Below are 25,906 nucleotides of genomic sequence, written 5' to 3'. Positions count from 1 at the left end.
ACAGTTTGTCTTGTAAAGCAAGTTATACTTCTTTATATAAAACCAAGTCTTGTGAGAAAAAGGTCTTTGGTACTAATTTTTTTTAACAAAATCTTTGTTTGCCTCTCCTGTAAAATTTCGGTAAATGCACTTGCTAGGCTTTGATTTTGGACAGCCGGTTTAGCATAGAACAAGACCAGTTTGGCAATGGAACCAGCCGACAACCAACGGGTACAATTATGATTTGTATCGCTTTGTTTTTTCACAGGTTGAATGAGTATGTACTAGTATTTGTATTTACATAAAGCCCTGACACTCATATACCTACCTCTCGCTCTCCCTGTCATATTAGGTATTGTAGAAGCAATCATCTAATTCTAGGTGATAAACGTAAGATGAAATTTAATATAAGTTACTTAGGTAGTATAGGTACCTTACAAGCCGTTCAAATTCGTTTTGACAGTTTTTAAAAAGAAGCTGATTTGACCAGGAGGCAAGTAGCCTATTCTGTCTACTCCGCCTTATCCCAGAAATCCATAGGTACTAATATTATAAATGGGATAGTGTGTGTGTCTGTTTGTTTGTCCGTTTTTCACGGCAAAACGGAGCGACGAATTGACGTGATTTTTTAGGGGGAGATAGTTGAAGGGATGGAGAGTGACATAGGCTACTTTTTGTCTCTTTCTAACGCTGGCGAAGCCGCGGGCAAAAGCTAGTATGATATAATGTACTTAGGTCTAAGTATGTTAGCCTAATTAGGGTGGTCTTCTTTTAAAGGGTACCGAGCCTAGAGAACATAGCACACAGACTGCTTTATTAACTTAATTAGCGAAATAATATATCTCTCATATTTTGTCCAAGTTTAATTTTGTGTGTTAGTAGCGCCATCTGTTGTTGAGTAGCGGCACGTGATTCTATTAATAAAGGTAACCTTATAATTTTTTCAACCTTGTCTATGGCACTTGGCACAAGTGCCCGAGTGAAGTTCAGTTTTGACAGTTGTAATAGTGGTCATCTTATATTTTTTACCTCCTTGCATTTTGATACAAAATATTTATTTATTCGCAAAGTGGTATTACGTGAACAAGATGAAAATAAGGGCCCACGCATATCGAGAACGGTGGAATGCGACCCGCTAGCTCAAGTAAGTGTTTTAATAAGTACAAAACGAACGTAATGTCCTTATTTTTAACTGATTAAAAAAAAACGAACGTAATGTCCTTATTTTTAACTGATTAAAAAAAACTGTAGTCAATTGGCTGTTAACCTTTTAACTAAAAGCGAGAGATGCGTAATTTGACGCTATGCCCGTGTATAATTTTATTACGATCCGCTCTGTCTCCGCATACATTATATGTCGGGCAGTGCTATGTTATTTCGGCGTTTATTATTTAAACTATCGTTATCATTCATAATTGTATCGCTATCTAGATTCTAGATGTTAAACCGTTGATTGGTTCTTAGCATTTAAACTTTTCGATAAAACATTAACTGACATTGTTTTATCTGTTAAAAAAAATAATCAGGTACTTTATTCAGTGATCTTCTGCATATTAAGTGACTGGCTGGATAGTGTTATTACCGCGCTTTTTCTGTTTAAAAAAATTCGCAGGTTGGTGTTTTTGTTTACTTATTGTAATAAATTTTAAAATTTTGTTATTATTATTTTAAATTTGTTCGTAGCATTGTAATCCAATAAGTTCTGTATGATTGCTTTGATTTTGTGTTTGTTTCTAATATGTATGCTTTTTTAAAAGCAATTCAAATTATAATATGTTTGATGGTGTTGTAGAAGTTGATTGTGGGATATGGGTTCAGGCACTGCAATACTTCTTTTAACTTTCATTTTCTTATGACTTCTTAAAGATGATGAAAGATGCTAAGGCATATTTCTATGATAAACATATGATTATGATAGTGTACTTTCGGCCTAAGAGTGGCACTACAACTCTTTTTGTGAATACAGGCATGAGTTTAGATAAGATGATAGTGCTGACCATCTTGTTGTCCGTGCCTGATGTCAGTAGAAAATATGATCCAACTTAAATAGCTTGATGTTTGGAAGGAATTGACCATTTAGTGACCTGTACCTTAGCTTATACCTTATGTTTTCTAGAGGAATACATAGTTTTTTAACTCCTAGAACTTTTGATTTTATTCAAACAAATCAAATCTCGAGGTTGATTGATAATTATAGTATTAATGGTTTGGCTCAGTCAGTAGTGACCCTGCCTGCTGAGCCGCAGTCCTGGGTTTGAATCCCGGTAAGGGCATTTATTTGTGTGATGAGCACAGATATTTGTTCCTGAGTCATGGACGTTTTCTATGTATATAAGTATTTGTATATTATGTATATCATATTTGTATATTATATATACCCACAACACAAGCCTTCTCGAGCTTACCATGGGGCTCAGACAATCTGTGTAAGAATGTCTTATAATATTTATTTAAATATAATCAATGAAGCTCAACTCCAAGACTTTGAGTTATTGTCACTGTTCGTTCAAAATTACTTTTAAGTATGTATTATATCAGGATATGTCCTTATCAATTCAATTGATGATTAAGATAAAATTTTATCAAATTATCACTTATTAAAACTTATACTAACACATCTTGAAACAATTGAACTTGGTCCCTGATTCAGAAGTTCATAGTTCAAACAAATAACAAGATCTGATTAAAACAGCAGCTTGTAAAAAAAGAATAAACAGTGAAGTAAGGACTATACTTTTTTTTTTCACCTAGTTGAACATATTGAGGACTGGGCTGGCGTAGTGGATAGTGACCAGGTTTGCTAAGCCATTAGTCCTAGATTCGCATCCTGGTAAAGGAATTAATTTGTGTCATAAACTCAGACATTATTATGTCATAAATATTTTCTATGTATATAAGGTCCTAATTTATTAGATGCAGATATTTTTACAGCTGATAGTACTCGGTCTCTGGAGTATATTAAACCGTGAAACATTATAGCTTTTACGATGTTTTTTTGGAGAAAACGGAAAAACTAATTTGCTACGTAAAAACACCCTGTTTATGTGATTATTAAATGAAAACTCATTGAACAGATTCTAGTACCTCTTTTACGTAGTCACTTAACTGTAACTGGCCACTTCAATGACATGTGCAGTTTTCCCGCCGAACCTTTACGACATTTACAACAAACAATTGTTGACATGACAGACAGCGTTATTGTGACATGTGATAATGCACATGATGATTTTTTTTAGACGAAATTATAATTAATTTTTTTGTTAGGAAAATGAAATCAAAAAAGTTACATGAAAAGATTTCTTAATTTATATTTAAAGTTAATTATTTTAATGTAAAGTATCATGTGTTAAAATATCTGCAACTAATAAATTAGGACCTTATATAGGTGTGTATGTAATTATTTATATACTACTAGCTATTGCCCTTCGCTCGCGTTAGAAAGAGACAAAAAGTAGCCTATGTCACTCTACATCCCTTCAACTATCTCCACTTAAAAAATCTCGTCAATTCGTTCGCTCCGTTTTGCCGTGAAAGACGGACAACCAGACACACACTTTCCAATTTATAATATTAGTATTATAACTTAGTTTGGGGCTAGGGTGATATGTTTAATGTGTCCCTAATATTTATTTATCTGTCTAATAATTCTGCATCAGATTTCATTTAAATTAATACAGCGGTTTAAGCGTGAGGAAGTAAAATATCGACCAACTGAGTTTAGAATTTTACTATGAAGGCATTTGACAAAAAATATACCTACAGTTTAAGTTTATCATATCATATCATGCAAAAAAGCAAAAAAGTTTTTTTTTTCTTGAACATGATTTAAAAATAAGTAATATGATGCCTACATGTTTTATAAAAACTGCCTACAGATACTTAAGTATTTTATGCAAGGAGAGCAAAATAAACTAGAATTTAGAAAGTATAATAGTTATTTGTTATACAAGGGGGCAAAGTTGTATTTTAACGCCGAGTGTGGAATTGAAAAACGAGCAAGTGAAAGGATTCTATAGTTGAACCACGAGCGAAGCGAGTGGTTCGAGAATAGAATCCTGAACTTGCGAGTTTTTTAACACACGAGAAGTAAAATACATTTGCACCCGAGTGTAACACAAAACTTTTCCCCTCACTATAGCGAGGAAACTACAACGCAAATAATGCGTTTATCACTGATTCCAGTAGTTCCACAGGTGGTAAAAATCATCTTTATTACTAGATTCACCTACTTTTATCCATTTTAAAGCAGTTAATTTGACTTTATTCAAGGTCAAATTACTTTACCCACTAGTGGATAAAATGCGTTTTTACCCGCTGGTATTAAAGGACAAAACACGTGTTTCCAAGCTAGTGAGGGGAAAAATATCATTTAACATTTCAGTATGAATATTTTTTTTTTTTAATTGTTATACCTTTGATGTATACATACGTTGTTAAAAGGTATTTTTGACAGTTAAGTTCATATAAATTCTACGTTTGCCCGGGGCATCGTCCCTAGGACCCTTGCCACGTTTCCTCGCTGTATTGCTAGGCTCAGCCGTTGTGAAAGGAAATTGGCCGTGCGTAGGTCACCAGACACCCAGACAACATACATACATACATACAATCACGCCTGTATCCCGTAAAGGGGTAGGCAGAGCACATGAAACTACTAAAGTCTCAGTGCCACTCTTGGCAATTAAGGGGTTGAAAGAAAACGAAAATTGTGACATTGCAGTGATAGGTTGCCAGCCTCTCGCCTACGCCACAATTTCACTCAATATGTTATGTTAAAATAATGAAAGTTGATTTTCCTTAAATATTAAATAATAGCAAGTTTGGTTGAATCCTCCTTCACGAACTTGGTGTCTGATGACTATGCGAATTACTCAAACTATACCTATACAAAAAATAATGTAGCCTATGTCAGCTCTTTTGCCATCCCGTCAACTAGCTCCACCTAAAACCGAAAAAATCACGTCAATCGTCTCCATTTTGCCGTGAAAGACGGACAAACAAACAGACACACACACTTTCCCATTTATAATATTAGTATGTATGGATGATTGAGTGAGTCCCACATCAATCTGAGTTCCACGGTAATCTCAATTAGCTTATTTCTTGTAAATACTCAGATAAATACATAATACACAAATAAATACATTACATGTTAAAAACATCCATGACCTAGGAATATTTATAATTTTAGAACAAAACGGGACTTAATCGCGTAGAAACTTACATTTATACTTGACGACGTTTCGAACATCACATTATGTTCGTGGTCACGGGTAGACTGGCGAGGAATTGCATCAACATCTTCTAGCCGCGCGAGTTTCTCGAACTACCCGCACTTGTTCTTGATTATTCACTTTTGCGCTAGGGTTGTCACTTTGCCTACACACAACACTCACGACATCAGCCGGTGTGTCCCTCGGTGTTTTTTCACGCTTACATTTGCTAATCACTGGATTCCACGAAGAAGAAATTCCCTGTCCCTCATTTTGGTTGAAATATCGATGCTTCCTAATATGATTTCTAGGAATATTTGTGCTCATCACACAAATAGATGCCCTTACAGGTATTCGAATTCGAACCCATCACGTCGTGTTTAAATTTTGTCATTCTCATTTGTTTCGGATTTCCTATTTTCCGCACTTCTATCGTAATGTACCTACAATTTTTTGCTGACTACAAAGTTACAGGCCGCTAGCACAGTATAATAAAGAGTACTATCGTACAGTATGGCCACTCCCGCTCCCCGCTGAAAGTGCCGCCCACCCCTCTCGGTTACCGCCTGTCAAAAACGTGAACAGTCGACCTGTCATATCTCACTTATACAATACAAGCATAGTACGCGTTCACCTACACGAGGCTAGACTGTGTGCTAGTGGGCGACGGTCGCACGACCGTCGCCGTCGCGTCTCATCGCATCGTCTACTTCCATATCGATAAGGTTTGATGTCGTATTCGTCGCATCGCCGTCGCGCGACCTGGTCGCGCGACCGTCGCCAACGCAAGCCACAGCGTTAGGAGTGCTTCGCGATAGAATGGTCTGCGATCCCGTGTTCATCGTCACCATTGCTGCGAGACGGGCACACGAGCCCGAAGACGGAAAAATCTTTATTTACATGAACACATTTACATAATTATATTAGAAGAAACTAAGACTAAACTTAAAAGCTAGCTAATGTCTAAAATAGGCCCTTGAGACATTGTACCAAGGATACTGGCGACATTTCCTCGCTGTATCGCAATGAGTGCGCATCTTTTAGATATTTGATCGCCAGTGTCCGAGGTGTGCCGCTAAGTCTCACTAATAAAATCAGAAACTGTCCCAGTCTGTACGTATGACAATGACAGCAATTATAACTTCACACGTTAAATTGTCTTCCTTGTTGCCATAGTTTTACAGTCTATAATCATTTAATAACGGTTGTGTTATAAGACACTTCGCACACATGCTAAAATTGCACGGAAACCTTGATATTAACTACCAGTTTGCGAATGTTTTAAATGATGACATAATGGTCTGATAACTTATAGAATCTGACTGGGTTGCAGCCGAAATGATTATTGTCAAACGGATACATTTTCCTGTACGGCTACCATGAGCGTTTTACACGTTAGTCGATTGCGAGAAAGTCAGATAAATCACGGAAAATGTATGTTATTTTTCACCACACCAACTGGTAAAGGCTCTCTTGATACTTCAACAAAATTAAAATTCTGAAAAACCTCCGAACGCGACATAGTGGTCCGATTTTCATGAAACGGGGCTAAGAACACTCCCGACTAACTCAGCTTTCAAACAAAAAAAAACTAAACCTAAATCGGTTCATCCGTTCGGGAGCTACGATGCCACAGACATACACACACACACACGCAGACAGACAGACAAACAGACAGACAGACACACAGACAGACACGTCAAACTTATAACACCCCGTCGTTTTTGCGTCGGGGGTTAAAAACGGATGACAAAGTTGCATTTTGAATCGTGAATGTTTATTAATTAAATGAATGGATTTGATTTAGTTTAAGCAAAGAGGATAGAGTATTATAGAGAGTTACTGTCGAAGTAAAATGTGTAATCACAGTGCATAGACTGCCATCTCTTGACTTGACAGGCTTAAAACTTTTGAACTTCAATTTTGACAATATGGCCCAGCCTTTGCTTGATATGTGCTGTGATATGGCTTTGCTTGATATGTCTTAAAATGTCAAATATTAATATCGTAGATGTGTAAAAATCCACATTTTTTTTTACATTGAGTGCCCTACCCACATATTCCAAAATGGCGAAGGGGGTCGGGAATAAATTCAGTTATTGTGATTCAGATTAACTAGAAAGTTGCACCACAATGTCACCGTGTACAACATTCATAAGTCAGGTGCTTCTGTTAGGGCGATGTGAAAACGACAAAGATAAAGTTACGTCGCTGTCCAAGTATCTATCCGACAATTCAAAGCGGAGTTCCTCATAAAGCTAATGGCGCAAAACGTCACATAGAGGCGCAATTTGTATGAGTCAAAGGAGCATAGGAGGATAATAAGCGTGACGATGAGAGAACTTCAAACACTTGGAAACCTAAAGGCATCATGTAGTGGCAAAACACCTAAATGGGCATCCCGACGCTGACAACAAAGAAAAAATTTCGCGCTCGCTTCGCTCGCGTTTACTATTATTCATTTCATAAATTTAAATTCCCTTTATTTTTCGTAAAAGTTTCGTGAATTTTTCATGAAATTTAAGATTTTTTTGGAATCATTCCGCAACTTGCACATAACTACTCTGCTCTGATAGACTAGGTACCTACTCCATTTTGTTTCCTATGTTATTTACATAATAATTACTACCAGTCCCAGGGACGTAAAAAAGGGGAAAAAAATTCGCGCTCGCTGCGCTCGCGAGATGTTTTTTTCTAGTGTAGGATATCTAAGGGCGCCGAAACCCAAACTCGTTCTACCATGATGCACGGGCCGGCACTGGTATAGCCAAAAGTAAATGGCGATAACTACCAACTACAGATTTCGTTTACGTTAGTTTTATAAAACCAGAAATTAAAGTTTAATAGTTAACCTTAGGTACAAAAGTATGAACTGCCTTGCAAATTTTAATATTTCGTACTTTAGAAAACAAACATATTCCGGAAAAAAAATTGGATTGACAGACGGACAGACAGACGCACGAGTGATTCTTAAAAACTTTTAGGTTTTTTTTTCAAGACAGAGAAAAATTAGCGCCATCTAGCTGAGCGTACCCCAAAGGCGTAATGCCATCTAGACCACCGTACCTTTTTCTGTATGGTACTGAGGTACGTTTTTTTCTTAGACTTCATCTGTCTATACGGAGTTACATATGTCTTTGCTAATACTTAGTACCGGATGTCCCTAAACCCAATGCCAAAATGAAAAGGAATGAAAGGAATATGTCTTTGGTTTAAGGTTTTGCAGTTAGTAGGTATTTTCGTGGCGTTGGTGTGGTGAAAAATGTTGTGTTTCATTCGGCGGCAAAAATCTTTCGTGCCTGGAACAGGAAACCCTCGAAACGCTGAAGATTTCACTTCTCGAACCACTCGCTACGCTCGTGGTTCAATATTGGAATCCTTCGCTTGCTCGAGTATCAATATTACTCTTAGCAATTAAACAACAACTTTGCACACTTGTATAAAACAAGTAAATATTTAAAAATATTTTAAGCGGGTTACTCACGTATAGGTAGTTTCAACTCAGTTGAGGCCACGCACACTATAACACTGTCATGTAATGACAACGAAATTTTGAAATTAGTGTTCTTACCGTGTACCGACTGCAGATTCAACAGTGAATTGCAAGAAAGACCAAAAAGTTTCTATTTACTATTTTGTTAAGAATTACGTCTATATAACAATTTTCAAACAAAACAGAAAATAAAATATCTCGTATGTGATTAATTAATTGTCAGATTATGATTGTAATATAAATCGTAGAAATCAAAGATAATATGTAATAAATTGCCTTATTTTATCATCGTAGCTGTTAAAATAGTGTTTACCTATTTTTTCATTACTTATTAGCAGACATAGAAGTCGCAGTAGCAATAACGTCACTTAACATAGGGACATCCTTCCGATATAAAATATATCGATAAGTAGCTTAATACTTATTTGGAAGTGAAATTTCATATGAGCTATAAAGTTCACCGGATAATTTAATTTAATAAAATAATATCGTTTGTCCTTAGCAAAATTTTATTCGTGCCACCGCGACTTCCAGCTAGTAATACTGAGTTCACATTATTACAAATTTAAACGAAGAAATAGCAGCACTTGATAAAGAAACGAACGTTTCACAGTATTTTCAGAAAAACCCAAGAAAACGAAGAAAGAAAGATATAGGGAAAGGGAACCTATGATAGATGATTTAACCGAAAACCAAAACCTTATAATCAATCCTAACGAATCAGATGAAGATATGCCAAGTGACGGTGGTTTATAAAAGGATTTGTGCATTATTTTTTACTGCTTTTAATACCATTAATGATAAGTATATCAATAAATAATAATGTTTTTCAAAAATATATTAATCGTTTTTTTTTACATTCACTCACTCATTTCATTCATTCATTTTTTTGCAATCAGTACTAATCTTCATTTAGCTGTGTGTGTTATCATTCACTTCAACCTCCGTGGAATTACCTATATTAAGTATGAGTCTCACTGGAGTTTTATAGTTAAAGTAACTATTTATTAAAATTGTCTTGAAGACGATCGGGTAGGGACGTTAATGGGTAAATAAAAACTTTCTTATAAAGTGTAACTACTGCGATCGCGATCAATGGTTATCTTCTATTCTATTTTCACCATCATAATGCCAATAAAAGAGTGATAGAAAGAGATTTTAGTTCGCTACGGCGCAAAATATTGATAACTAGCTTTTGCCCACGGCTTCGCTCGCGTTAGAAACAGAGAAAAAGTAGCATATGTCCGTCTCCATCCCTTCAACTATCTCCACATAAAAAATCACGTCTTTTCATCCCTCCGTTTTGCCGTGAAAGACTGACAAACAAACATACAGACACACTTTCCCATTTATTAGGGTTCCGTAGTCAACTAGGAACCCTTATAGTTTCGCCATGTCTGTCTGTCCGTCCGTCCGTCCGTCCGTCCGTCCGTCCGTCCGCGGATAATCTCAGTAACCGTTAGCACTAGAAAGCTGAAATTTGGTACCAATATGTATTTCAATCACGCCGACATAGTGCAAAAATAAAAAATGGAAAAAAATGTTTTATTAGGGTACCCCCCCTACATGTAAAGTGGGGGCTGATTTTTTTTTTCATTCTAACCCCAACGTGTGATATATTGTTGGATAGGTATTTAAAAATGAATAAGGGTTTACTAAGATGGTTTTTTGATAATATTAGTATTTTCGGAAATAATCGCTCCTAAAGGAAAAAAAAGTGCGTCCCCCCTCTAACTTTTGTACCGTATGTTTAAAAAATATGAAAAAAATCACAAAAGTAGAACTTTATAAAGACTTTCTAGGAAAATTGTTTTCAACTTGATAGGTTCAGTAGTTTTTGAGAAAAATACGGAAAACTACGGAACCCTACACTGAGCGTGGCCCGACACGCTCTTGGCCGGTTTTTAATATTAGTATGGATTTGGCTAACTTCTCAGTTCTCATAACAAAAGCTATGTCACAATTTGTCATTCTTACAAGTCAAACACCGCACTAACTACTCAGAAATAAAAATAAAGCCGTCCAGTAAAAATAACTCGTATCTAGACAGCATTGAATTAGAATTAAATTTAACTAGATCTGGGGCCTTGACCAAACCAGTCTAGGCGTCTGGTGTGACAGCTTTAAATGACAGAGTTAGCAGTATTACGTATTATTCATATTATACTATACCACAGATTATTTCAACAAATAAAACATTTTGTCAAGAATTTCGGTTAGGTTAGGTTAGAACTGCAACATTAATATAGTAGTATTACCTATGATAAAAATTCTGCGTAGTAAATTTCCACTAAACCATGTTATGCAGAAATAATTTATGCATAAAAACCATTCGGCGAATAACCTTTATGCATGAAATATATTCGGACAAACAAAAATATGCCTAGACAAATTATGCGTAACTATACTATGCCATAACAGATTATGCGAAAGGTGAATTATGCCAATATAGATTATGCCAAAAAGAATTCTCGATTGTAAAATTATGCCAAAACAAGGGGAACCTTCGGCCGAATATTCGGTTACGCCATGTTTTAAAAGGGGATGTTCATTAAAACTATTAAATGATTGATAATGGTTACATATGTTACTACAACTATGTTTTTATGATTTAGTGGATAACTAAAACTTCGTTAAAAGTGTTAAAACCGCTCTGAACTCTTCTCAACTCTTAAACTAAGGTTTTTTAACTTTTTTACAAAACAATTGTATTTATATTTTGACGCATAGGTTTCTCTCTTTTTAGCAGTTCCTTAAAAAGCTACTAAAATAGGAGGGTATTATCCAATGGAATAGTCAAGCGTAAGATTAACATTAGTTATTTACTTTGTTTATTCGGTAAATATTCGGCAATGCAACCGAATTATTCGGCCGAATACGAACATTGAAAAACTTGCCGAATATGCCGAATACCGAATATTTACCGAATATTCGGCCCATCTCTACCACAGATTATTAATAAGTTGCTAACGTAACAAATCCTTCATATACCCGCAAAACGACAAATACCTACGCTTTATTTAACTAATACTAATAAGAGTAAGTTACTACGTAAAACCAGGGGCGGCTCACTCCGCGATTCTATCGCCGTGCTACAAGTACATGCCGGCGGCCGCGAGTTCGTGGCCTAATCAGGGGTGGCGCGTTCTCACGGAACGACAGCACTTTCTATTGTCATTTTTCAAATAGCACTAGACCCTACTCATAGTGTTTTGTTCCTGCCGGTGAGTAAGGCTGCCAGAGCTCAACGAGGGTGCGGTGGCGGCTGGTGACAGAAGGATCTACGGAACTAATTTGTTCCCTCTATTGTCCTTTGAGTCGTCGGAACCCGAACCCTCTTTGGAACTTGTACACTCCTTTTTGCTGTGTACTTAACACGGCAAAAAGGAGTGTACAAGTTTCTAATGGGTTGGCAACGCGCATGTGACACTCCTTGAGTTGCAGGCGTCCATAGGTTACAGTGACCGCTTTCCATCAGGCGGACCGTATGCTTGTTTGCCACCGACGAAGTATTAAAAAAAAAGTAGGTAGTTTGTTTCCTGTTTACATACACTTGCAGACACACTGTATTACTGATTCAAAATTAAAATTAAGCACATCCTATTTGAATATTATACGCCTACATAAATATAAAAAGTTTTATTAGTTTTTTTTTCTCAAATTCCATAATTTATTACGGTTTAAAGGGGTTTCCTTTTTTACCTTTATACCCAATTGGGTCTGGTTCTTCTCTCTCTAAGTGTGAGCGAGATGGATATAGGTACTTGGGGCTTTTAAGTTTTAATGCTTTGAAAACTTTCTTAGACTCCTAACCTAAGTGATAACTTTAATTAGTATAGAAATGTTACAGTTATATACGATGAATGTTTCCGCTACCAACGGTACCCAAACAAGATCTTTGAACAGACCAATAAATATTAAAGAATGTTAATATTTACACGTTGATAACAAAGACATAATATGACTCAGTATAGAGAGATAAATTCTAAGGAAAAAGGTACCTCAGAACCATCAAGAAAAATGTACGGTCATCTAGATGAGGCTACACCTTTGGTTGATTCTCGGCTAACAGTGAGTTGTGACTACAGATTTTACTTTGACAGTCATTCTTAAAAGTTGTGATAATGACAGGTCAAAATATTGGGGACACCTTACACAGTGATCAACTGAGCCCCAAACTAAGCAAAGCTTGTACTATGGGTGCTAAGCGACGATATACATACTTAAATAGATAAATACATACTTATATACATAGAAAACATCCATGACTCAGGAACAAATATCTGTGCTCATCACACAAATAAATGCCCTTACCGGGATTCGAACCCAGGACCGCGGCTTAGCAGGCAGGGTCACTATCGACTGAGCCAGACCGGTCGTCGAGTGTAGTCCCAGGTCACAGTGCATAGACTGCCATCTCTCGACACATGATAAAGACTTGAACCTCCGTTTTGACAATTTGTCCCATATTCTTAACTTAATATGTGTTAAAAATGTCAGATATTAACACTAGCGCCATCTAGCCTAGAACAACGCCATCTAGACGACTCTACGTTTTTCTTGATCCTACGAATTTCTTCGACCTTAATCTGTCTATACGGAGTTATATGTTTTGTCCTTTAATACCAGCGGGTAAAAATGCATTTTATCCACTAGTGGGTAAAGTAATTTGACCTAGAATAAAGTCAAATTTACTGCTTTAAAATTGATAAAAGTAGGTGAATCTAGTAATAAAGATGATTTACCACCTGTGGAACTACTGGAAGCAGTGATAAACGCATTTTTTGCGTTTAATTTCCTCGCTTTAGTGAGGGGAAAAGTTTTGTGTTACACTCGGGTGCAAATGTATTTTACTTCTCGTGTGTTAAAAAACTCGCAAGTTCAGGATTCTATGTTCAACTATAGAATCCTTTCACTTACTCGTTTTTCAATTCCACACTCGGCGTTAAAATACAACTTAGCCCCCTTGTATAACAAATAACTATTCTTAAGTGTGTGCTAAAACCCGGAATTGATAGTCTCTATTATCCACCGGTCTCTGTTTCTAGTTTTATTGGAATATAAGACGTGTGAGTTTTTTTTGCTAACAGTAAGTAGAGACAAATGTTAATTTTATACGACTTTGGGAACCTGTTGGTTTAAATGTTGACTAAAGGCCAGCAGGTTCATATTGCAGATTAGTGTATGTATGTATGTACATGTTAAACTTGTGAATTTACATTTCAACTTTATTGACTTGGCCATTCTACTTTTAGTTTGAAAATTAAACATGAATCTAATTTTCTGTCTCTGTATACAAGGTCTAATTTTCTGTCTCTGTCATATAAACTTTTCTAGATTTCGCCAGGTTTCAGAGTTATTGCAATTAAAAAAAACATTTCCGTATTGTTACGTTCTTCTTAACGCATGCAATTGTGGAGCATAGTTCACAGTCGTCATTGATAGATGTCAAAATGTGACAAGAAAAACTTAAAAAAAAAAAGAAGAAAGTCATCAACCTCCTTTATGGATTTTAATTTGAAATTCCAAAAAAGAAATTTTTTTTTTTGCTTTTTCATTTCAGGTATAATCGCGTAAAAGTCGCAGCTTACAAATGACGCTATAAGTTCCACTCAGCGCATTTTGAAATTGAAATTCTTTATTTCAGGTATATTAAAAGTCGCACCTTACCGCTAGGCCACCAGCGCCTTTTTTAACCCCCGGCGCAAAGACGCCGGGTTTTATAAGGTTGACGTGTCTGTCTGTCTGTGTGTGTCTATCTGTGGCATCGTAGCTCCCAAACGGATGAACCGATTTAGATTTAGTTTTTTTGTCTGAAAACTGAGTTAGTCGGGAGTGTTCTTAGCCATGTTTCATGAGAATCGGTCTACTATGCCGCGGTCGGGGGTTTTTGCAAGCCGCGACTACAAAAAAAAAACTCTTTGACACAAAATCCTAAATAACAAGTATAATACGAACTAGCCTTATTACATCAATTGGTTATCTCTTATCTAACCGTTATCGTCGATTGACTGAATGACGATGTTTTGTTGAAAAGCTGTTACTGAAAGATATCGGGGTTTTTACACATTTTTTGATTGAAATCGTATTAATTAGAATACCGGTATCTGAGAAATTAACCCTTAATTGGCAAAAAGTGCTGAAGGTCGTGCGTTCAAACCCACCCTGAGCTCAGTATTATCGATTCTGTTTCAGGAAAGAATACAAAAAGACGGTCAAAGGTAATGTACAACCTGGTTACTTAACACTTTCGAAACCGGGCTCTACGCGGCGCTACGACATTTTCACTACATACGGGTTTCCCCATGTAATCGGCTACGCTTCTACGAGCGGTGTGCCCGACAGTCGGGTTCTTGGTAGCGAAAGTGTTAATAGAGAAGAGAATTAGTTATAACCTTACTACAAAATTAAAATTTTGAAAAAACCCCTGACCGCGACATAGAGGACCGATTTTCATGAAACATAGCTAAGAACACTCCCGACTAACTCAGCTTTCAAACAAAAAAAAAACTAAATCTAAATCAGTTCATCCGTTCGGGAGCTACGATGCCACAGACAGACACGCACACACACACAGTCAGACAGACAGACACGTCAAACTTATAAACCCCCGTCGTTTTTGCGTCGGGGGTTAAAAAAAATGAAGAGTCATATAAACACGGTGTATGATATCCGATATTCACACTCTGTACAAATGTGAATATCGGATATCATCATAACATCACATAGTATCGCAGTAATGCTGAGGTTGCATATCTAGAACCTTGAATCGCCAAATTTTAAGCATAAGCACCTCAAACTGGTGTGTAAAGCTAAATAGATTATCGAACTTGTTAGGGTTCCGTATTAAAAAGGTACAAAAGGAACCCTTATGGTGCCGCTCTGTCTGTCTGTCTGTTTTTTATAACGGGTAAAACATTTGACTACAATCTCACCTGATGGAAATTGCCAATGCAGTTTAGGATGGAGCACGTTTACCTAATCTATTCATTCACTCTTGATTTAGATTATATAAATAAGAGTCTAAATGAGATATATTTTGACTGAAATATGTGACTGGCAACAGTGGGGCAACTATTGGTGTCTGTATCTAACTTGCGAGTAAGAGTCGAACACCAATAGTTATAGGCCACATATTACAGTGAAATTATGAGAAGCCCCTTTTAAAATCTAAATTTTAGCTGCTAAACTGTATCGTCCTCTAGCAATTCAAAATATCACTATTCTTTATAAAAACTCATCAAAAATATAATTTCCAGACTGATATGTCCACAAGAAGCGCCGTGAACGCAATCCGCGCCCGCCGGGGCCACAAGGAGCGCTCCAAGAACTTCACCGAACTGGAGAAGAGGACCGTGTTAGAGCTGATAGCACGCCATCGTGACGTGCTGCGGCAAGGCCGGTCCAACAACGCCACCAACCGGAGCAAACAGGTAACTTTTAGTAGCATTGACAGCCGCTTCTCATAAACCCCTTTAATGAGGGTACAGACAGACATGCAGGCCTTAAGAGACGGCCCATTGCATTCACTAAGTTGGAAGAATAGGACAGCAAACAGGAGGAGGAGTAGCATTGACAGCCGCTTCTCATAAACCTCTCAGATGAGGATATAGTCATATAGGCTTCAGATTGACAGCCGCTTCTCATAAACCTCTCAGATGAGGGTATAGTCATATAGGCCTTCAGAGGCGGTCCGTTGACTTTAGCGACGTATAGAAGAGGACCGTATTAGAGCTAATCGCACGCCATCGCGACGTGCTGCGGTATGGCCGGTCCAACAACGCCACCAAACGGCGCAAACAGGTAAATTTTGTAGCAGTAACAGCCTCGATAACTTTCCAGATGAGTGTATAGTTAATATAGCTATGCAGGAATTAAGAAGCGGTCCGTTGCCTTCAGCGAGTTGAAAAAGGCGTCTATAGGATTTAGCTGGCCGCTCGCCACGGATATGTACTGCAGAGCTTATTTAATTGGAACTTCCTATATTAAACATCCACATCATAGTAGATCTGTGTAGTAAAAATACCAGTGATGCCATGCATGCACGCAAGTTAGTTAAGTTAAAATTTAACGTTTAAAATAAAATTTGTATAGGTAACAAAATCGTTACTAAAAGCTTGGCATAACGCTATCTTCAGGCGAATCATCTGCTAAATTTTACCTTCCATGTCATTTAAAATTCATATTTTATCGTTAAATACAAGGTTAGCGTTGGCGCACACAGTTTTATAGACGGTCATCCAAATATTCCAAATCTTGGCACTAAAAAAGACGGCAATTTTGAAAAATGTAGGGCTCACCAGCTAATTGTCTTCATAAAACACGTGCCTTCCTAAACTTTGACGTTGTCGGAATCATCGACGAGCCATACTTAACACTTACAAATTGATTGAAAATGTAGGAGCGAAGTTTGAATTCCCATAAAAAATTGAATTTCGCGCCATTTTTTAGTGCCATGATTTGGTTGGCCGTCTATAGTTCAGTCACACCTCGGACACTGGCGATTAAATATATGAAAGAGGCGCGTTCCTAGCACACAGTCTAACCTCGTGTAGGTGAACGCGCACCATGCTTGTATGAGTGACATATGACAGGTCGACTGTTCGCGTTTTTGACAGATGGTAACTGTGAGGTAACCGAGAGGGGTTGGGCGGCACTTTCAGCGGGGAGCGGGAGTGGCCATACTGTAAGATAATAGTCTTTATTATACTGTGGTTCAGTGTTGTTCATATAACTGTTCGTCATAATCTAAGACGGATATATTATAATCTTACATTTTATCGTTAAGCTTAACATAACTTGTCATAGTTAGTAATTACTTTCATAAGATAAGAGTACCTATAAAAATTATGTGACTCATAAATCATAAATATTACAGTTTTTGTAATTATACAACTTTTGTAGGTACTTTGGGGCATAGTTCCGATTTTTTACAGTTTATTTGAGAAAATTTCGGAACTTAAATAAATATATGCACTACTATCCTTTTCGGTGAAGCCACTATCGCCTTTCCTTTTCCCCCCGTGGGTGTCGTAGAAGTCGAAGTGGGGATGGGTCCAATAGGCGAGAGGCTGGCAACTGGAGGGGTCAACACGAGGGGTACACTCCTTTTTGCTGTGTTAAGTACACAGCAAAACAGAGTGTACAAGTTCTAAGGAGGGTTCGGGTTGCCGACGACTCAAAGGACAATAGACGAACAAATTAGTTCCGTAGTTTCTTCCGTAACCAGCACACCGCACCCTCGTTGAGCTCTGGCAGCCTTACTCACCGGCAGGAACACAACACTAACATTTGATAATCCTTAAAAAAAATATACACAAAATGATTTTGTTTTGTCAGTTAACCATACGTCAGTATTGTCAGTAATCTATAGTTTATCGATATCTAAATCTACGAGTTATCGTCCATAGTTACGTTATCGCTATTATGTGGAATTTTAACTACAGCTATGTATGTTACAATCATGTAATTGTTCAATTAACATCGTCATAATCAGTTTATCTTTGGAAAAAAATGAGGCCATGTTTTTATTGATTTCCGTCAACTTTAAGGGAGGTTCTTTAGATCAAATATAATTAAGTAATGTATCAGAGTTCCTACTATTGTTATTAAGATATAAATATATTGTTAAACATTATATTTAAGTTAGATGTAAGTATTAGATTTGCTGTGTCCTTACAGGACGTCACACAAAACTAACCACACATTATATGTAACACCTTTATATCTGGTTTGTGACATGCAATAAACGATTCTATTCTATTCTATTCTATAATTTCTCTATGAAACTAGTGTCTTAAGACGATACAGGAGGGGTCAGTTCTCCATACAAACGCTCTCGATTATTTCCCTGGTTTTTGAAGATAGAGCAATGATTTTTTCAACACAGATTATTTTTATTTTTATCTGTGTCGGACCGTTTTGATTTTTTTGATAATCTTAGTTTTAAAGACGCTAAAGCCCATCAAAAATATCCAAGAACGGTCTTATTGATTATGGCGCAAAAAAAGGTGTGGTATTCAAAATTGGTGACAATTAGCCAAAAACCTAAACGGATCGACACAGATAATTTCATTGTTATTCAGATTCTCAAATTTCGTTTCGATTGATTATTGAATTACGATTGGTTTTGAAGGAGGAAACAGTCGAGAGGGGAACCTCGATCTTAAAGATTTTTTTCGTAATATCTTTTAACTGAGTTGTTTTGAATGGACAATTTTTTTGATAAATCTAGTTAATTTAACACTAGTATACTTAACTAAAATTCCCAAATTGAAAGGGGGGCTCCTTTCCATTTTAGCATTTTCGCTCCTGTAGCGTCTTAACTCTTACTATTATTGAAAAACTAAAATAAGGGATACAAAAGTGGGGGGAGGAGGGGAAACATTTATATCTTGGCGTGTATGTGTATCTAGTAGGGATGTACCGACTATTGATTTGGCCGACTAGGCCGACTACCGACTAGTCGGCGCTTGGGTGGCCGATTTGTCGGCCGACTAGTCGGCCAGAACATAATTTTCGATAAATTCACATTTTGAATGTCATTTTTGGTCCTTCGTTCGCGCTTTTCATGATTTTTTTTTTAAAAAAGGTTACACAGTATTATTCTAATTATAGTATTTTCGCCAACTGTATGACAGTTTGTTGGCGAATGCAAGCACTCACTATTATTTCCTTATCGTCTACTGTGTAAGGTAGGTAGCAACAGCAACACACTTATCCGACCAGCTGGTGGCCATTATCTAACTACAAAAACAAGTTTTCAGCTGATAATTTAATTTTGTACTGTTTTTCTATCACTAATGAAGTGCCGACTAATCGGCCCTTTTTGCCGACTAGTCGCCGACTAATCGCCGACTGCAAATGTGGCCGGATAGTCGGCTTTCCCAACTAGTCGGCGACTAGTCGGTACATCCCTAGTATCTAGTTCTATTTTATTCTTTTGAACCACATTATGAAATTAATAATATGAAATTAATTTCATATGAATATTTATTGATGGTCCTGTTTCATTTTCCTTTATCGCTATTGGCCGCATTGTTTTTGATCTATGTACATTCGTAGCTGTGTTGTTATAGTATTTATATATGTACGGTATATTTAGGTTTATTTTAATTCCTATTTATGTATGTTTATTAGTATTAAGATTATTTGACGTTTTCTATCACTCACTGCATCACCTACTCAAATCAGTTGTTTTTTGTGTCTTGTCTCCACTACCCAAAGGTTGTCTGGAAGAGATCGCTCTTTAGCGATAAGACCGCCTGTTGTCTACCATAGTTAATTAAAGTTATGTGATGTAATATTGTTATATTGGTGAACAATAAAGAATATTTGTATTGTATTGTATTGTATGAACGTAAAAGCATACATGAAAAGTTTCGTGCTTTCTGTCGGTTGGGACCATACATTCATACTAATTCGTGTTACGAAGGTACAAAATAGGCAAAAACAACGGCCGTATAGTAAAAATCAGTTGTCGTTTATGCGTGTAAATCAAGGGTGAACAGGCATCTTCTGGGCGAGCTCACTCCATCGTAGGCCACGTCTTTGCCTTTGGCTAGTCTGTGGTCAAGAGTAAACCCATTTATAAAAAAAAAAAAATCGTATCACAAACAGGTTCAGTTTAACATATTATTCAAAGATATGTACAGTCAGAACTTTATTGCCTATACATTAAAGTGTGTATACATATTTTGGCACTTTTTCTTCAAAACTTGGTTGCTGACTGTACTGGAATTTGCGTTAGGTAACTATATGGCTTAGTTCATAGATTCTTGTATAGTTCATGTATGTACCACAGTAAAGTAACCTAGATGGCATTACAACTTTGGGTACGCTCCTAGATGACGCTAATATTAATATTTGAGATATCTTGTCAAAACTGTATTTCTGCTGGTCAAGAGATGGCAAAATGCACTATGATTACACATTTTACTTCGACAGTAACTCTCTATAATACTCGATCCTCTTTGGTTCATGTTATTCATGGTAGGGAGATATCTAGTATTTCTGCTGGCACACCCGCAAGTCATAACATCTTAGCGGTGCATTCATTGCATTATATTATACTAGCATTTACCCGCGGTTTCGCTCGCGTTATAAAGAGACAAAAAGTAGTCTATGGCATTCTCCATCCCTTCAAATATTTCCACTTAAAAAAATACGTCAATTCGTCGCTCCGTTTTGCCGTGAAAGAAGGACAAACAGACAGACACTTTCCCATTTGTAATATTAGTGTGGACTAATAACAACTAGCCGCTCGCCCTGGCTACGCCCGGGAATTAAATCATAATAAATCGTAACCTAATCACAAAGTTAAAATTTTGAAAAAAACCCCGACATAGTGGATCGATTTCCATCAAACATGGCTAAGAACACTCTCGACTAAGTCGGTCCACTCGGGAGTCGGGAGTTTTTCATAATTTTAATTTTGTGGTTCTGCTTCCACTCTCTCTGCCCAACGATATTTAGGATGGCCAGCGGGACGGCGTCCAGTTGGACAACCCAGATAGGCTCTCTTGACTGCCCGATCCTCACCCATCCTTATAAGATGGCCAAGCCAGCGGAGACGATGTGCCTTGGTCTCACTTATTATATTCGGTTCGGCTATAAGATGTTCAATTTCGGCATTTTCGGCGTGAACTCGGCGTTAACGAGGGCTGGCGAGAGGTCGCTCTGGACCGCGTAAAGTGGCGTGCTCTTGTGTTGGAGGCCAAGACTCACTTTGGGTCGTCGCGCCAACAAAGTAAGTAAGTAATTTTGTGGTTAGGTTATTTATAGTTTCGTACCCGCCGCATTTTCTCACTTGTACCATACCTTGCAATTTAACTAACTAATATCCTTGATTATTACGTTACATTATATTGTGCGATGGACGAGCGAAGCCAGCTATACGAGTATGTGAGTTGTCATTTGTATATACAATAATTATTTCTTTTCATTTTTAACTTCCGACGCAAAAACGACGGGGTGTTATAAGTTCGTCGTCTGTGTGTGTGTCTTGTCTGTCTGATCTGTTTGTCTGTCTTGTCTGTCTGATCTGTTTGTCTGTGTGTGTGTCTGTCTGTCTGTCTGTGTGTGTGTCTGTCTGTCTGTCTGTGTGTGTCGGTCGGGGGTTTTTTCAAAATTTTAATTTTGTGGTTTGGTTATTTTAGGTTTTGTGAGCATACAGGCATTGGCTGGCCGGTAGTATATTGTAACACTTTTTTGTTGGAATGTAGTATTGTTATGAACTTGACGTCGGGATGTCCCGAGGGATATCCCGGGGAATATTGTATTACTGTGACTGATACCGCCGGCTATGAGAATAATTAATTAAGATCAGTCGGTCTAGCCGAAATGTCAATCGTTGACGATAGACGTCGTTCGATAGGCAGTCTGTCTCGCCAATCTCGAAGATCCATAGCGATATTAGAGAATTTAGAGATAGGTAGCTACGATAATTGGCTACGTATCCTATGTCTTTGACGTTTCAAAATAAGTTTTTAAATAGCGTAAATGCCATGGATTTCCATGTGTGTATTTTTTGTGTGTGTTTACATTCTCCATACAATTTCTATCTGTTCTCGCTGTCAAGTAACGTATTTTGAACTAATGGTAAATTGGTAATACTACATACATACTTATGTATTTGGTGCTAGCTTTTTCCCGCGGCTTCGCTCGCGTTAAATTGAAAGTGGGGGGGGGCAGAACGAGACGAAAAGTAGCCTATGTCACTCCTCTTCAACCTCTACTTCAAAAAATCACAAATCGTGTCTTCGTTTAGCCGTGAAAGTCGGAGAAACAAACAGAGACACACACGTTTCCATTTATAATATTAGTATGGATTGACTTTAGAACTAACTAGTTAGTGTGCCATTTACGGACATGCTTTGCTAGAGATCTATTGGAATTCGTAAGTTGATACCTTTCTGTGTGTCCAAAGAATACGTATAGCATTCTATTACTAGTACCAGTACATATCGTGCATTACGTTTATGGTAGGTACTGTCTAAGGAACTAGATTCTTTGGTTGTTTGCACTTTAAATTGGATATCGTCACTACTTTTAAAAAAACTTTTATCTTCGTCTGTCAATGAAAAGAAAATTGTAGTAAGTATGTATGGAATGCATATAGACTTACTGCATTTTAACTTTGAGGAGCAGCGTGAGATACGAGATTTTTTCAAAGTAGTGACGATATATCTTAGCATTAAACATTAAATAAATGTCATATACAAAGAAAAAGTGACCAAAGCCTCCAGTGCTCCGAGCTGGAATTTGTTCTTAGAGTATCTTAGCATTGCTAAAAATAGGTACAATGACAACAAAAAACAACTGAAGCTCGATACAGATGTAGTGCGAAAAGAATTTCCTTCTTGTTTTTACGAAAACGTACGAACGTGTCATGCTATTTCAGTCAGTCTCAGTACAAGACGTACTGACACTGTCTGAACTAGCATGACAAATACGAACGTTTCCGTAAAAATACCAAGAACGATTTAATACTGGACTCACAAAGCCCACACAAAAAAACGTACCCCTGAAATGTATGGGCCTTTTAGGCTTAACCTTTCGTATGCGTCTGTCAAAAAATTGTCATTAATATATTAGTCATAATAACTACATGTTAAAGTTGAAACAATATGCTCTGCTTCGCTAGATGGCGCTGTTCGCAACCTGGAAGTGGCCAAAATCATATTTTCCCCAAATATTTTTGCGTGTTTTTATGTTTTATAAGAACAAAATAACATATTTCTTTATTTTAAAATCATGATATCACGTCAATACACATTTTGAAAAAATAATAATTTGTATGTAAAAAATCATATATCAGTATAGTTATGATAGTATTTAATAGGTGGCGCTAAAAAATCGAGATACGATTCTTAGTATGAAGTATGTAAATCCTATACAAATTATCCATGAAAATGCTGAGATACTTGAGAAGCTGTTGGCAGACCTTAATAATTACTTAAATGGAATATATCTGTTCCAGCTGGTGTGGTCCACGATATGCGAGGAGGTAAACAAGCGCTGCGGCGGCGAGAGACCGCGCACTCCCGCGCAGGTCAAGATGTGGTACGAGAACTATAAGAAGAAGTGCAAGATGCGCGCACACGACTCGCAGGTAACTTATTACATACATACATACATATAATCACGGCTGTATCCGATAAAGGGGGAGCGAAAACGTGCCCGCCCTAAGCAGTCCCGGCGGCGGACGATTACTGCAGAAGCGAAGGCGATAGAGATGGGTTCACTATTATCTGGCAGAAACTTTTTACGCATATATTTGATTCGTATAATAGTTCTTGGCAGAAGTCAAGTTTGGCAGAAACACCTTACGCAGAATATGCTTTGGTACATCGCAGATTTTTGTAATACCTAATCGTCAGTTGTCATAATGTTGATGAGCATAATAGTTTGCTAGTCCAACAGTACATTTGCAGATAATATTTGTGCATAATATTGAGGCGGCATAAAGTTGTAATTTGCTATTTGACAGCGAGTTGGATGTGTTGGAGATGCAAGATACCTAACACTCCTCCTCGCTTCGCTCGTCGTCGTACCTAACGGTAACTCTGGGGCAGTTTTTCTTTTCTGATAGCGAGTAATAAATCTGCTAATGTAATATTATGCTATAAGATTATTATGGTATATACAATTATGCTAAACCAAAGTCGACCAAAGTAATGTTCTGTAAAACAATATTCTGCCAAATGTATCTTATGCGTGGTAGTAATAATGCCAACTAAGTTTTCTGCAAAATTACCATTTGACCGAAAGTGTTTCTGCGAAACATGTTATGCGAAGTGTGTTTCGAACTAAAATTATTCTGCCAGATGAGGGTAACCCATAGAGATGACCTGGAGCGAAGTAAAGCGCGAAGCTCAAAACCGTTCGGGATGGCGACGCACTGTGGACGCCCTCTGCCCCATCTAGGGGACATAGGACATTAAGTCAAGTAAGTCAAGTATCCGATAAAGGGGTAGGCAGAGCACATGAACTACTAAGTTTCAGTGCCACTCTTGGCAAAAAGGGGTTGAAAGAAATCCAAATTGTGACATTGCAGTGACAGGTTGCCAGCCTCTCGCCTATGGCACAATTTAACCCATATTCCACAGGCGACTTGTAACTTATTACTACTACTACTGGCCTTAGCGTCTATTTCAGACGATTTATGGTGCAATGTCCGAGATATTAATAGCAATACTTACTATATTTATTATATGTAATATGACAGTCGTGTGGAAAAAAATTTGTTGTCTTTGTATTAATCTACCATATACCAGTGCAATAGTGACGTTTTTTGGCTACCTGACACATAGATACAACATAAAATCACGCCTGTATCCCACAGATTTCATTTCATTTCATTTATTCAGTCACATAATAAACTTACAGTAATATCACCAAGTCGTTTATATGCTAAATGTCAATTCTAATATACAAATGTCAAAAAATATTGTAAAACTAAACTATTTAAGTACACAGTATTGAAATCTAATAATTATAATAAGTAAGCAATAAATTTCCTAGTACTAAAAAACAAATTCAATCAGACATCAAATGCAATTTAAAAAAAAATAATAACAAATATAATTATAAAAAAATAATATAAATTATCAGGGAAACATAACATTTAAAATTTGATAACATTTTCTGCGAAACCCACCAACACCGTCTGCAAATATGTCGGCATCATGACCCTCAGTGGCCATCATATTTAATAACGCCAGTGCCCTGGCTGTGGGCGCGTTGTCGGCCTGCCGGGTGCGCGCGCGCAGCCACGCAAACAAGCGGCGGCGGCGGCGCGGCGGCGCCTCCAGCTCGGGCAGCCCTCGCCACACAGGCACGTGCAAGCCCATTCGCTCCAACACAGACGAATTGTTAATCCTATTGTTAATTATCCCATGATAGTGGTCTAATAACAATAGTTTCCGCCTCAATTCGAGTGTATCCAGGCCCACCATCCCCGATACGAAAAGGGAGGGGTACAGATAAGGATAGTAGCCAAAACACTTGCTATATAAATATCTAGCGAATTTCTTTTGTATCTTCTCAATCATAGTAATATATTTTGATTCATAAGGGTCCCATACAATAGCTCCGAATTCCAATTTGCTACGTACATATGCGTATAGTAGATGGGTAGGCAGAGCACATAAAGCTCCTCAAGTCACAGTGCCACTCTTGGCAAATAAGGACTATACATAAATGAGTTAAAAGTTCACCTAGG

General features: G+C 37.4%; 1 protein-coding gene across 1 annotated transcript in view; it reads left to right on the top strand.

The window, feature by feature from the left end:
• Nucleotides 1–964: 964 nt before the first annotated feature.
• LOC125238661 overlaps nt 965–25,906 on the top strand; it is a 37,549-nt gene continuing 12,607 nt past the window's right edge. The window contains 3 exon segments of the mRNA XM_048146053.1: nt 965–1,123; nt 15,942–16,115; nt 23,663–23,794. Coding sequence (XP_048002010.1) covers nt 15,948–16,115; nt 23,663–23,794 — 300 coding nt within the window. The 5' untranslated portion in view covers nt 965–1,123; nt 15,942–15,947.

The sequence above is a fragment of the Leguminivora glycinivorella genome, chromosome 24 (genome assembly GCF_023078275.1).
Source record: "Leguminivora glycinivorella isolate SPB_JAAS2020 chromosome 24, LegGlyc_1.1, whole genome shotgun sequence".
Lineage (NCBI taxonomy): Eukaryota > Metazoa > Arthropoda > Insecta > Lepidoptera > Tortricidae > Leguminivora > Leguminivora glycinivorella.
This window is presented reverse-complemented; position numbering and strand designations above follow the sequence as displayed.